At 42.8% G+C, this 15,639-nt stretch overlaps 1 protein-coding gene across 5 annotated transcripts in view; it reads left to right on the top strand.

Moving 5' to 3' along the window:
- Nucleotides 1-15,639, top strand: part of LOC129820941 (TSC22 domain family protein 1-like) — a 66,869-nt gene that overhangs the window by 49,001 nt on the left and 2,229 nt on the right. For 2 of the 5 annotated variants that reach the window (XM_055878077.1, XM_055878081.1), the window contains exon 2: nucleotides 14,664-14,715. In XM_055878077.1, the coding sequence (XP_055734052.1) occupies nucleotides 14,664-14,715 (52 nt within the window). Of the gene's footprint in view, nucleotides 1-5,678; nucleotides 5,974-10,847; nucleotides 14,057-14,663; nucleotides 14,717-15,639 lie in introns of those variants that run through there. The other 3 variants (XM_055878080.1, XM_055878079.1, XR_008754256.1) reach the window with 3 other exon arrangements.

Here is a 15,639-nt window from a genome sequence, read left to right as displayed (position 1 = left end):
ACATGCATGCATGAACACACTCCCCTCTAACAGAGCAACAGTCCACAAGAACACAATGCCCCCAACTTATAGTACACTTGACACGTGTGTTTGTGTTTGCTCTAGTTCTAAAGAATCTTTGGGAAAAGCACAAACACATAGCCTGGCCAATGCATTTAAAAGCAGGTGGCTGGTTTACACTCTACGTCAGGCATGGGCAAAGGCCGGCCCAGGGGCCGTATGCGTAATCATGCTCCGGTCACATAAAGAATTTGCGATTGTAAGGTTTTGAAGAATGTATTTGTTATTCAAATTAAAAGCCCAATGAATACTCACCTTTGTGTAATGATTTAACTCCCACCGCTTGTGGGCATTTATTTTGAAGGCACTTATAAATAACAACTGAACGAGGACAGACAGTGATTGACAGGCTGACACACGTCATAGTTACAAATAGTAGCTAGCTAGAAATTGTGCAAAAATTAGTTTTTCAAAGATTTCAAAGAAAAGGAAAGTCGACAATGAATGTAGGGTGTTCCAGCAAGAGTGGACATCGAAATATGTATTTATTGACGTATCAGGTTAAGCTGTGTGCTTAGTGTGCAAAGATAGCATCGCTGTTTTGAAAGACTACAACTTGTCCTGACACTTCCAGACAAAACATGCAGAGAAATATAGGAATATGTCTTCTGAACAGAGGGCATCGAAAGAGTTGCTTTCTCAGTTGCAGAAGCAGCAAGACTTTTCACAAAACTGCATTCAGCAAATGACGGAATTGCGAGAGCTAGCTATGTACTGTCCCACAAAATTGATAAACGTAGCAAGCCATTCTTTGAGGGTGAATTCATTAAATAATTTTTTATTGACTGCAGCAATACTTTGCCCCGACAAAAAAACGAGCTGTTTGAAAATGTTTCTCTGTCAAGACGAACAGTGACACGGCGTGTTGAGGACATCGCAGAGAATATGGAACAACAGTTGAAAGACAAGGTAAAGGATTTCACCTATTTCTCCTTGGCCCTGGATGAGAGCAGTGATGCATGTGACACGAGGCATAACCCCAGACTGTGAAATTACAGAGGAGCTTGCTTTAGTGCAGTCAATGAAGAGCACAACCACAGGGAAATATTTTATTGGAGGAGGATAAGTGTGTGGCAAAGCTGGGACTGGGTTTTGAAAGGTTATCCAGTGTGACCACTGATGGGTGCCCAAACTTGACAGGAAAATCAAGTAGCTGAGCTGAACCCAGATCAGAAAATAATTTTCCTGCATTGCATTATTCATCAGGAGGTGCTCTGTAAATGTGTTCTGAAAATGAGCCATGTTGTGGATAGTCACTAAAGTGGTAATCTTTTTAAGAGCAAAATCTTTCAACCACAGATAGTTTGTCTCACTGTTGGAAGAGACCGAGTCGGGTCATGCAGATCTCCCATTCCACACAAACGTGAGATGGCTGAGTTTGGGGAAGGTGCTTAAAAGGGTGTTGGACCTGAAGTCGCAGATTGCTGAGTTTTTGCAAATGAAAGGAAAATGTGGATTTCCCTCAACTGCAAGATAAAGAATGGTTGGCTGATTTTGCCTTCACTGTGGACATCATGGCCCTCATGAATGAACTGAATTCCAAACTACAAGGGAAGGACCTTTTTGCACATCAGATGTACAGCCTTGTCAAAGCCTTCAAGGGAAAATTACTCATCCTGACCCGCCAAGTAGAAGCCAACAATCTCACCCACGACTAGTCTGTTCCCTATCAGATGACCAGCGGGAGAAGTATACATCGCTGCTGCGTGCTTTGAACAGTGAATTTTGAGGATTTCAAAGTGTTTGAAAATGACATGCTGTTGGTTTCCTCTCCTTACAACTTCAATGTGGATAATACTTCTACTGACCTGCAACTTGAGCTTATCGATCTTCAGTCTGATGCAGTGATTGGAGAACTATTCAAACAATGTCACTGACGAGGTTCTATGCATCCCTGGATAAACAAAACAAAACATTCTAAAGATTAGGAGTTCTGCTCAGAAGATGTTTGCACTGTTTGGGTCAACCTATGTATGTGAACAGAATATAACACGTCAAGGCACAGAATCTCTTACTGACTCTCACCTCTCAGCAATCCTGCACATAGCGACGTCAGAAACTGTACCTGACTTCACTGCTCTAGTCAATGCCCATCAGAGAGTTGATTGAGTAGTTTAAATGTAATGTTGAGCGCTCTCTCTCGTGTTTTTGTGCATACCCGTTAACAAGAGTTCTGTCCGTGGTGCTGAATGCACAGTGTACTTTTCCCTCCGTGTAGTTCATTGCATGTTTAATAATTAAAAATACCTACCAAAAGGAGAATGTGGATGTGGTTTATTTCTGTGTTTAAAAAAGTAAAATAAGTAGCATATATGGATGTGATTTACAGTAGATATATCTGCCAACACATGATGTATAATTATGTAATATGATTCTGGCCCGCGATGGCAAAAGTATATTCTGATTTGGCCCTCCATGGAAAATAATTGTCCAGGCCTGCTCTACATGAATGGTACACATCTGCCCTCAGCTTAACCCTTCTGTTAACTGTGGCAGGTCATATGGCTGTGTTCTCACAGGCAGCCCAATTCTGATCTTTTTTTCTCCATCAGATCTTGTTGGCCAAAATACCTATTTGTGAAAAAATCTGCCTAATTGTGTGTGAGAGCTTGTATGTGCTTAATTTGGCATTGTTGCTTACTGACACACTGTTCATTTAGATATCTAGTTTATACTGACAGTATATTGATAAGGACCTGTACTAGGTTACTTCACATGAATACTGTATGATTATTTTTTTTTAAATATGCATTTTTATCTAGACTTATCCAGTATAATTTCCCAGTAAAGAAAAACATTTGGTACATAATTGATTATGGATTATGATCTATTATCTGGTTCAAACCAGCAGGTAGTGTGAAGGCCTGGTCTGGGTTTACAATCACAAACCATCCATCTGCCCCATCTGTCTTTCTGTCTCGTGTGTGTGTGTGTGTGTGTGTGTGTGTGTGTGTGTGTGTGTGTGTGTTTCCCCAGGTTAATAGTGTGGAAGGGCCAACCAATCCTGTTTGATTAAGCTATCACGCAGGGGTCCATATAATGCACTATAACATGTGACTGACCCCTGACACTTGATGAGTGTGCAGTATTATACATCCAACTCAGCTTAGCCCTCCCAATCCCCTCAGCTGCTGCAGTGGAAGTAATGTTCTGGTTTGACTAGCCATCTGGAGTTAGAACATCATGTTCTAGGCCAATGTATAGAGCCCCCCCCCCCCTCCTCTTTTCCCTCTCCTCCTCTTCCCTCTAGCATCATCGTCACCTCTTTCTCTCCCATCACCCCAAATTGGACAGCTCTGCCATTTGTCTCTGTGGATAAGCTCCAGTTCATACCACACACACATTGATGTGGCCTAGCTGTGTTGGTGGTTGCATGTGGAGGGGAGCAGCAGTTGGTTCTAGGCTATAGTAAAGGCCTCTCACATCACCCCCCCCCTCGTGTCACTTCTCATCAACAGCCCAGTGGCTCCACACAGACTGACTGGAGGGACACCACTGTTCTGTGTGTGTCTCTGTCCCTCTCTCTCTTTCTGCTTTCTGTCTCTGACTTCTCTGTCTTCCCTCTCTCTGTTGCCCCTCCTCTCTTCATGGTTCATGTAAGAATTGGCAGCTCTTCCGCCCCAGGTCTTTCTCTTTGAGCGCTGTGTGTGTTCAACAGGTCTTTGAGCAGTGCATCATGTGTTTGTGTTTTCAGAGTGTTAGCCCTGCTAATACCAGGTTTCACACCACATTAGTCATACCTGCTGCTCTTATTTTTCTTACAAACACCTTTGTAGTGACCGCTGTGCGGATCAGCACGCACTTTCAATCAGACACCTCTCCATTAATCTCTATTAGACCATACATGCGCCTAGCAGAGCACCTATGTGATAACTCAGCTTATTAGACCTGTACTGATATTAGTAATGTTTGAGCATACTTGTTGAATGGCGGGCTGTAAAGCTCTATCTGAACCTATCAAGATGTATTGGATCCAGTTGACCACATGATGTTTAGTGATGGGGACGGGGGGGGCAGGTTACTGTATAGTCCCCATCACAGTATTATTTTGGACGATATTATATCGATACTTGACTCCATACTTGTTTTTTTCACTAGGTAGAAATATTGAATGCTGGTAGGGTGTACCTACATCCAAACTCCGGTATTTATCATCATATAGCTTGTAATCCATAATAATAATAAAAAAATAGTGGGCCAACATGTTTTCAGCACTTTATTTCCATGAATACTCATTTTATCATTCTCGTCTCTCTGCAGCAGACATAGTTTGTAACATCAAATCACAATAAAATTGCAGTATCGAATCTCAATACATTTAGAATCGTGAGAATTGCAATACATATCGTATCAGCACAATACCGTATCGTGAGGTCCATGGCAATTCCTATCTCTGGCTCTCTGAGACAGAGCAACGTGCTGAGGCGGTGTATCTGGTCCATACTCCCCTGGTGAGAGCCGGAGAGAGCAGGACTCAGCTCTGTTGTTTGACCTGCTGCTGTCAGCCCAAATGTTCAAATGGCACCTCTCACCCTCTCCCTTTCTACCTCTCACGCCACAACGTAATGCCAAAATGGCTACTCATCATTTTGCCACAGTGAATTACTCTATCCATAGTTGTCCTATCCAGGCTTGAAACTTCCGGTATAGTCTGCATTATTAGGCTATGGAAATGAGAGCCTAGATGTCCCATTGGTGATATGACAGTATAAACTGGGGGATATTCTTAAAATAGACCTACATGGAATCACCATGAGACAGTGAATGTTAAGACTTGCTATTTATAAACTGGGAGTTGTGTAATAAGTAGGCTATTATATATGGTAGGGATTAGACTGAAAGGACAGGGGCAGCATCTTTAACCCGCGGTTTCCCAAACAAATACAATATGACTGGATCAATCCCCTCAGGGTTAATTTGGCCAGGCATAATTAGGAGAACAATTACAATAAAAATACAGTATGATGTTCTACAACATACTATTTTCCACCAGATAACCATCTGCAGGCCTCACTAGTCCTCCATAACCGTTCACTTGAATTTACCAAACAATCAGAGCACTTGTAGCTCTAAAAGGTGTCGTAATCAATATAAGTTATTGGATAGCGCATGAAGTATGTGGTCAGTTGTGTATGATTTAATGTCTCATCATGGGTCAGGTCAGTGTTTTTTAGGCTAAACTGCCACAGTTGGACATGTGACCAACAGAAAGCCCCGCTCTGACTCAGCCCTCAGTGTATTTGAACAGGTAAGCCCCCCCTGCTTTGTCCTTGTCTGTGGTGTTCCCCTGACCCAGGCTGCTGGATGACAGTCTGCAGTCGTGTGTGGTGTACTCGTTCTGTGCGTGCAGGTGTTAAGCCCACTGTTAGCCCACCCTACTGATGAGAAGTGACAGGAAAAGACCTGGCTCAAGTACAGAGGCCAGACTCCCTGCCTTAAATAAGGGGGGAGTCCGTCCTAAACACAGAGGGCGCCAAATGTACCCCACTCTGGAGGGAGAGGAGGAGAAGCGGTGCTCATCAGGGCAGAAGCTAATCTGTGTTGATGCTTTTATGTAACACTAGGTCACATGACCTCGTAGTGCTGTGATGTCACGTCTGCCCTACACTTGTATTTGCTCAATCAGTCGCTAGTTCTCCTGCCTTGGAGACGCATGCAGAGGATTGACACACACACACCAACTGAAACACGCAGCCCTGGCTTGTCCCCTCATCTCTACCAATGCTCTCCACACTCCGGTGGGACTCGGAGGATAAAAAGAAAGGGAGTGAGGGACTAGAAAAGAGGAATATCTGATTCTATTGGAGGAGAGTGAACAGACAGCCCGATGAGAGAGCGGGTGGTCCGGGTGCAAGGCCAGGACGAGATGGCCATGAAGCTGCTGTTCTGGGAACTGGAGCAGCACCTCAAGAGGTAAACTAAGACTTAAACTGGAGATAGACAATATCGACCTTGTCCTTCCTTACTGGATCTAGTCTACTGTTGACTATACTGACCCAGTCCCCCCTTACTGGAGCTAGTCTACTGTTGACTACACCGACCTAGTCCCCCCTTACTGGAGCTAGTCTGTTGACAATAGCGACCTAGTTCCCCCTTACTGGAGCTAGTCTGTTGACAATACCGACCTAGTCCCCCCGTACTGGAGCTAGTCTGTTGACAATACCGACCTAGTCCTCCGCTACCATGTCTGCTAACAGGGTTAGTGTCTTAATACTGTAGTTGAAGAGGTATAGACTGTATGTCTGCTCTTACTGTACAGGAGTCTGGAAACAAGCCAAGGAAGGGATGCACTAAGCTGCATTGTCTTTTGTCTTGGTCAGACTAATGATTGGTCTGACGATTGGTGTTAAGTGTAGGGATGGGCATTTGAAATTATTTCAGAATATGAATAATAACATCTTTTTTCAGATACCCGAATAGTCTAAATATGTTGTTTTTTCTCTCATAAAAACGTCATTTTAAAATGTCAATTGAGACTTGATCACGTGACTTGAGAGAGCTGGTGCGCTCATTTTATCAGAAGGGTGGGGGAAGGGCAAGAGAGGTGCAGGGGCCGGTGTGTGTGGCACAGAGGAAGATAGCGAAAGTAGCCAAACCGACTCGTGCTAGTTTACCTATGGCATCAACAAGTGTGTCTATCATACCATATGGTAGTGCCTGTCTTGACTGCATCAAATCATTGCAAAGAAGCTAGCTAGCTACAGTAGCAAGCATAGCTGCGGAAAGTAGTTTGGGGGTGTTGGTGCAGTTTTTTTTCCTGGTGGGGGGGGGGGGTGTTCTGGAGCAACTTTTTGCGTGCGCTGCAGACTGCTATATTTTTCTCTCTCTACCATTTGTATTTCATAGACCTTTGACTATTGGATGTTCTTATAGGCACTAAAGTATTGCCAGCCTAATCTCAGGAGTTGATAGGCTTGCAGTCATAAACAGCGCTGTGCTTCAAGCATTGCGAAGAGCTGCTGGTAAATGGAGGAAAGTGCGGTTTGAATGAATGCTTACGAGCCTGCTGCTGCCTAACACTGCACAATCAGGCTGCTCTATCAAATTATAGACTTAATTGTAATATAATAAACACAGAAATACGAGCCTTAGGTCATTAATATGGTCAAATCCGGAAACTATCATTTCGAAAACAAAACTTTTATTCTTCCAGTGAAATACGGAACTGTTCTAAATATTGCTGTTACATTGCACAACCTTCAATGTTATGTCATAATTCTGGAAAATTAATGGTCTTTGTTATGAAGAAATGGTCTTCACACAGTTCGCAACAAGCCAGGCGACCCCAAACTGCTGCATATACCCTGACTGCTTACACTGAACGCAAGAGAAGTGACACATATTCAGGCACCGCATTGATTATATGCAATGCAGGACAAGCTAGTTAAACTATTAATATCATCAACCATGTGTAGTTAACTAGTGATTATGTTAAGATTTTTTTTTTTTATAAGATAAGTTTAATGCTAGCTAGCAACTTACCATGGCTCCTTGCTGCCTGCACTCGCGTAACAGGTCATTTTGCAGGGCTCTGGCAGTGCTCCTCCTGCTCAAAGGCGGAGGTAGCGGTCCTGCTGCTGGGTTGTTGCCCTCCTACGGCCTCCTCCACGTCTCCTGATGTACTGGCCTGTCTCCTGGTAGCGCCTCCATGCTCTGGACACTACGCTGACAGACACAGCAAACCTTCTTGCCACAGCTCGCATTGATGTGCCATCCTGGATGAGCTGCACTACCTGAGCCACTTGTGTGGGTTGTAGACTCCGTCTCATACTACCACTAGAGTGAGAGCACCGCCAGCATTCAAAAGTGACCAAAACATCAGCCAGGAAGCATAGGAACTGAGAAGTGGTCTGTGGTCACCACCTGCAGAATCACTCCTTTTTTGGGGGTGTCTTGCTAATTGCCTATAATTTCCACCTTTTGTCTATTCCATTCGCACAACAGCATGTGAAATTTATTGTCAATCAGTGTTGCTTCCTAAGTGGACAGTTTGATTTCACAGAAGTGTGATTGACTTGGAGTTACATTGTGTTGTTTAAGTGTTCCCTTTATTTTTTTGAGCAGTATATATATATATATATATATTTCCAAACTTTTTCACTCGGGGGCACCCCTTTCCAGATTTGGGGAACATCCTGCGCCCACCCTGCACTCACGCCATGTCTATTTCTATGGGCACAGGCACTGTTAATGACACAAACTGTTCACACACATCTTGTTGGTGGAGAGAATTTTGCAGGTTTAAAGCTTATTTCCTGCAAAGAAAATGTGCGTTTGAAAGCTACTTTACTTGCAATTCTATACATTTTGTCATATCTAATGTGTATTCATGTGATATTTGAGTGACAAAAAAATGACAACAATATCTATGGGCTAAAAGAAAAACTAAATAAAAAAATGTTAGAAGACATGTTCTAGTTGATCTGGACATTTCTGGCGAGTTATAAATAGCTCTACGGTATGCAATAACTGTATAAAGTGACAAGAGGAACCAAGGATGCACTACCCAATTTAGTAATTGCACCTTGTACATTCTACTATTACAACTTTCAAGAGTAAGCTTCATGCCTGACTGAGTTCCTTTAAAAATAAACAGTGTTTGCGAACCACTGGTTTCAAGTGTCACTTCATTTGTCAGTTTAGTTGTGTGATGGTTGCATGCTGGTTGCATGGCATTGGTCAGTATGTGGTTGGTGCATGCATGATGTAGGTGAGTGTTTTTCCTGATATTAGATCAGAGAATCACTGACTTCAGTAGGTCTCCAACCTAACTATGCAATATGCAACCATATGGCACTAAAGGCCCTGTTACATAGTGGTCAAAATGTTAGACTACATGGAGCTTTTAATAGAGCTTATCTTAGATCTGTGTTTAGGGAACCTCTACATCTACCTATTGAACCCATACTCCATGCCATCATCCCATAAACTGCTTGTCAGTAAATCACATATTGAATGGACAAAAGAAGCAGTATTGTCAGAATTGGTGCTCAAATACCTGGGTCCGAGCCAAAATGGCCCATGTACGTTAACTACTTATTTTTTTATTAGAATTCGTTTTTATTTAGGATTTTGGGTTAAGGGTGGGGTTGATAAATCACTTCTGTGATTGGAAAATACTGTGCTTCCAGCCTTTCCATTATGCCAGATAGTGACCTCCGACCTCAGCTATATGCTGCTTGTCATTGGCTGCGTATGTACAGGTCAGTGACACAGAAGGTACAGAACATTGGTTAAGCTCAGCTTCCTGAAAGGAAAGCCTGTCCCAGTATGCCCCTGGGTGCTTTATGAATGGAGCCCAGTATAGCTCAGGGCTAAGTAGCTTTGGTCGCAGTGTCACCGTGTTGTGTGTGTTTCAGTAGACTCAGGTTAGGTTGTGCTCTTCCCAGGTGTATATTTGGGTCTGTCTAATAGGTTAAAGACACCTCCAGGCAAAGAGGACAGGAAGTGTAGAAAACATTAGGGATACCTGCTCTTTCCATGACATAGCTTTCACCTGGTCAACCTATGATCACTTATTGTTGTCACCTGTTAAATCCACTTCAATCAGTGTCGATGAATGGGAGGAGACGGGTTAAAGAAGGATTAGACAATTGAGACATGGATTGTGTATGTGCGCCATTCAGAGGGTGATTGGGTAAGACAAAAGATTTAAGTGCCTTTGAACGAGGTATGGTAGTAGGTGCCAGGCGCACTGGTTTGAGTGTGTCAAGAACTGCAACGCTGCTGGGTTTTTCAATTTAAACAGTTTACTGTGTGTATCAAGAATGCTGTTTTCAACACTCTACCGCACCTGCCATTTCAACCTCTGAATGCCCGGCTATGAAAAGCCAAGTGACATTTACTCCTGATGTACAGACCTGTTGCACCCTCTATAACAACTGTGATTATTATTTGCCCTTGCTGGTCGTCTATTAGAAAAATCTGTCCTTAATGACCATGTAATGTTATAAATCTCCACCCGGCACAGTCAGAGCCTGGCTCCTATCTAGGTTTCTTCCTAGGTTCCTGCCTTTCTAGGGAGTTTTTCCTAGCCACTGTGCTTCTACATCTGCATTGCTTGCTGTTGGGGATTTTAGGATGGGTTTCTATATAGCACTTTGTGACATATGCTGCATTTGATTGAATGGTCCACCACCCAAAGGACATCCAGCCAACTTGACACAACTGTGGGAAGCATTGGACTCAATATGGGCCAGCATCCCTATGGAATGCTTTCGACACCTTGTAGAGTCCATGCCCTAACAAATTGAGGGCAAAAGGGTGTGCAACTCAATATTAGCATGGTGTTCCTAATGTTTGTACACTGCGTATATTCACTGTTACTGTTGGATGGACTCAGTACTGAGCACTGGGCTATGTTTGAATCTCAGACTAACACCAAGCCAAGTTCTGCAGAACTAGATAACTTTCTGTGAATTGTGTGTAAAGATGGACACCTTTCCTATGACTGATAGATCTGTGAATAACTGGATGAAAGGGTGGCCTTAATTACTATGTAGTAGACTATTTTGTGTTTATCGTTAATGCGCTCCCAAGTGGCGCAGCGGTCCATGGCACTGCATCTCAGTGCTAGAGCCGTCACCACAGACCCTGGTTCGATTCCAGGCTGTATCACAACCGGCCGTGATTGGGAGTCCCATAGGGCGGCGCACAATTGGCCCAGCATCGTCTGGGTTAGGGTTTTGCCGGGGTAGGCCGTAGTTGTAAATAAGAATTTGTTCTTAACTGACCTGCCTAGTTAAATAAATAAAGGTTAAATAAAATACAAAAATAATACAAAAAATGTAGTACCGGATCTTTAAATGTGGTGATATTGGACCACCTCTGTGTATGCCCAAACACATGAACCTTTTTGCCTTTCCTATGAAACCACACACCCCTACTTCGTGTTATATTTTTCTCTGTGTGTAAGGCTCTAGTGTGTGTCTCTCTAACTCTGTGTCTCTGTTTGGTATTAATCCCTACACCCTGCTGGCAGGATTAAGACATTCTTCAACAGTGGCCACCCTCTCCCTCCCTGTATCCCACCCTTCCTCCTTTCCTCCCAGGTATCCCACCCATCCTCTCTCACTCCTTTCCTCCCAGGTAGGGTGTGTAAAAGAGGGCACATGCATAAATCACCCTAGCTCAGCACACAGCCCTTTACACCGCGGGGGTCAGATTTCTGTCGTATGTGACACTGTGGAATGTAAGATTTGGGATGGGTCGAGTTGTGTGAATGAAATCAGTGTGTGAAGAGTGTTATGGCTGCGTCTAGGGGCAATGTCTGTTTTTGAGTTGTGTTTAGGGTGCGTTTGAGATCTGTGTGTGTGTATGATGTCTTGGATATGTGGATGAGTGTTCCATTCTTCCCCCAGAAGTACTGAGACGGCAACACTCAATCCCCTGTATGTGTGAAGGCTTTGTCTGCTGCACATAGTAGGCCAACTAGGATGCTCATCCACATCCTTGTCTGTTATGGTTTGGTTTGCATTAAAATTAATATAGAAACTAGGTTCTCTATGATTAATGTTCTGGATTTCAACAAGAATGAAACCCTCCCTAGGCCCTGTCTTCTCATGAAATAAACTATGCTCTCATAGCTTTAGGCCTACTTTAGGGACTTGTTGTTCAGAAGTCCTCATAGGGAGAATGTGCAATCCTCTCTCCCCTGGAACGTCAAGTCCATATTCACAGATTCTAGCTCCCTGAGGCAAGTCTGCGCTTGTGTGTTTATGTGGAGTTCACTAAATCATTCTCAGCCAAAACTTTTACGCAAATGAACAGAAGCTATTTTTTTGTTGTCTAACTCTAAGCTATTTTACTGACAGTTACTGTAGATGGATCACCATAAAAGACAACCTTTAGGCCTTTACGGTGTCTTCTGTGACAAGCAAGGCATGTGTCCATGTGTATTCTGTACATCCAAGTACTGAAATTGTATAACAAGAGAAAGTATATTTCTTTGATTTCAAGCTATAGTTTGGTATAGTTCAGACGCCAATGTTTCAGCAGCACTGAACAGATATCAGCCTGTGATGGCTGATGTGTGTGATGAGCTTATCTCTGGTGCAAAATGGCTGCCATGGCCTCACCCAGTTGCTTGCTACACACAGATAATGGATATGGTGTGTTTCTTTGCCCCATACAATAGAAAGTGCTTGGAGCATCTGGAAAAGCGCTATTTAAAATGAACCCCTTAATTAAGTTGATGGATATCTCCTACCTCAGAATCACAACATCTAAAGGTTCTTACAGCTCTTATTTCAGAGGTGTAGCTTTGGGTCAGGGAGAAGCCACCTCACCAGGCACTAGCCTATAGTGTAGTTTCTGAGTCTGTAAATATGAGGATGTGATCAGTTGAATCCGTGCTCTGGGTCTGATGGTGTGTTTGTGCTGTCTTTGATAGAATGGGTGGTAATTTTATCTTGTTTTGCCATGGTGGCATGAGTAGAAAAAGCCCAATATCTCCAGTAATGGTTGTCGTAAGGTGTGTAGGGCACATGGCAGGTAAATGTCTGACTTAGTGTAGACAAGTTAAGGACTCTGGATGGATAGTCTACAGCAGTGTTTCCCAAACCTCTACTCAGCTGATTTAACTAATGAGAGGCTTGATGATTAGGTGACCATTTGAATCAGCTATGCTAGTTCTGGAATACATAAAATACTGGCTGAGGGTACTCCAGGAGGTTTGGTTAACACTGGTCTACGGTCTCTGATTAGATTTTTCTAACATTACTTTCATAAGGACATTAACAAAACAAGTACATGTTATTATCCATCTTGCCCGTCAATTCACTTACCCACGCCTTAGTGTTTTGCTTACAGTCAATAGGTATTTTGTGTGGCTAAAATTAGTTTTTTGGGGGGACTGACACAACAGTTCTTCTAATTTCTGGAGCACTAATAAAATGAGCAAATGCGTCCATCTAAAATAGAGGCATGGTGCAAGGAGCATTTCAAGTGAATTTGGTTAGTGTCTGACTCATCTATGGTTTGAGGGGCCTGTGTCCCTGGCACATATACAAAACGTGCTGGAAGAGTTCTGAGTGCATTTGTTTACTTGTTGTAATTGGGTATTCTTAAATGGTTTGAGTAAACCCTGTGTGGACTGGAGTGTTGTTATCCTTGTTTGGGTCTGTGCTCATAGTAACCGCTGTGCTCATAGTAACCGCCAGGGGGCGGTATGTTGACGTGCAGAACTTGTATACAATTCAGATATGTTCAGTTTTTGGATCTACAATGATCTTGAAAGGTTATTTTCTACTGTGTGAATGATTGATTCGTTTTTGTTCATAATATACACTTTCATCGCGTTTAGTCGTTTTGGTTGTTGTAAATGTACCAAATACATCATTTTTCATTGTCCATTTCTCTGTATAATTCCTGGTATTCGGACAATTCTTGGTAGCCTGATTCTCGACAAGTAAACATGTCCCATCTTTGTGTCTTTGAAGTACTGTAGTGTTCCTCACCATCTCATCCGGTTTTTCCCAGTTTCGGCAGAGGGTGCATCCTCTAAATAATTTATGAAAATTAAATCAGCTGAGCCGCAGGTATGGGCGTTTCCTACATAGATTATGCAAATATTAGTATCCCTCCACCAATCGGGTGCATCGGAGCGCTCTTTTTCTTAGATGCATTATGCAAATGTCCCCGGGCTGCAGATTTTCAGCCGAGCGGAGATGAGCTGACCTTGGAGATTCTTTGTGCTGCAGCGGTAGATAGATGTTCAGGTTTCCCGGGATACGAGGCTTTTCTGAAGGGACATAAGGTGCCTGCTTACGCCTCCGAACCACGGAACTAGATAATGTGATTTGTGATACACGATAATCGTCGAGAGAGGAGTTTTTCGTTGCTTAAAGCTTGGTTTATATCTGTGATATAGCATGAATAGTCCGTACTATACAACAGTGGCGATGGATCTCGGTGTTTGCCAGTTAAGGAATTTTTCTATCTCGTTTTTATCTTCGTTACTGAGCTCGGATAGTTCACCTGTCAGGCTCGACAATAGGTAAATATATTTTACGATGACATTGTGCTGCAAGGAGGATGCCTATTGCTGGCAGCTAATATTCTTTCTGTATTCCCGAAAGAAGCGCTGCTTTATACACTGATCATACAACACGGAGTCTATGTATTATAGAGAACTTGATTATTGAAATAAAAGTATAGCCAAATGCCTTTTGTATGACGTTAATGCTGAGGCTGCCATTTTGATTGGGCTCAGTGAGAGAAAATGCACTTGTCGTGATGGGGCATCACTAGGATGGCTTTGCTTATTGCTGGCCCAGGAAATGCTGTAGCTAACCCCCTTAGTTGATTTACATTGAAGATAGTAAAAGAACATTAGTTGATTTACATTGATGACAGTAATAGAACATGTACGGCTTATTTGTGGCATTTGAGAGGAATATGGTCTGCGGTCTATTCAATACACTCTGAACACTTGGCTCTAGAATGGTCTTCAGTCGAAGTGATGTCACCTGCATAAGGAGATTTATACTGTATTTCATTGTATTGAAATGACTGGTGTTAGACCTGCAACATCGACAGTACTTGCTTTCATTCATTCTTACCGATGCAGTGTATTAAGACTTATTTTCTTTTCATTCTTGCAGTTCGTCAGGAGCCAGTGTGGTGGCCATAGACAACAAAATTGAACAGGCTATGGTAAGTTTATGCAATCTAAAACTCACTTTATCTGCAAACTATACTACACAAATCACATGCGAATATAACTTATTTCGAAGAATACATTCGGAGAATGATCAGTTAAAAGAAAAGGTTGCTTCAGTTAGCGCAATGAATGGATTACATAACCATGTAACCAGCGACAACTGGGAAGTCACGCAACATGCAGCCTTTTGCTGATTGTCTTTCTAAACGCTACTGGATTTGAAAAACCTCGATTCACTTTCGATTTGCACGTTACTTTGTAACCCATTTAATTTGGCGCTGTTACATAGCTCGAGAATAGCTTGATGCTCTGGCAACAATGTAGCAGCATATGGTGTTATGCGCCTTGACGTCAATGTAATATTTAGTTTGCCAAAGTGTATTTATGGGGGCCTAGACGTTAGCCAGGTTTGTCATCACGCAAAGTCGTATCCAGATTAGCATGGTAGCACATGGGCCATATGTACATTCATGTTATGTGTACTATCCACAACTGTAAAACACTGTTTCGATTTCTACCTGAAGCTACCATTTATTTGAATAGACACGTTGACACAAGGAAAACGAGATGAGCGCGCGTGCATTTTATATTAATTTCCTCAGTATTCTAATGTTTTATTGTCTCTGGATCCCTGCCCACTAAGGACGTTCTCACTCGCGCCATACTGTGCTTGCCTTTGTTGCTAGGCAAACAGAAAATATTTGACGCCTAGATATAAGATATAAATATCTCAAGCTCTGATTGGCTAAAACGTGTATGTGGGCCGGCCATTTTGTCTGTTTGGTGACGTTGCGTCCTGGCCCTAGAGGAAGGGGAGTTTTAGACCCTGGGAATATTTGGCCCTAAATCTACAGAATCTTTGTCTTGATTTTAACCATATGCTCAAACAGGTTATGTGTTTTAAGATCAGACCCACT

The sequence above is a fragment of the Salvelinus fontinalis genome, chromosome 23 (genome assembly GCF_029448725.1).
Source record: "Salvelinus fontinalis isolate EN_2023a chromosome 23, ASM2944872v1, whole genome shotgun sequence".
Lineage (NCBI taxonomy): Eukaryota > Metazoa > Chordata > Actinopteri > Salmoniformes > Salmonidae > Salvelinus > Salvelinus fontinalis.
This window is presented reverse-complemented; position numbering and strand designations above follow the sequence as displayed.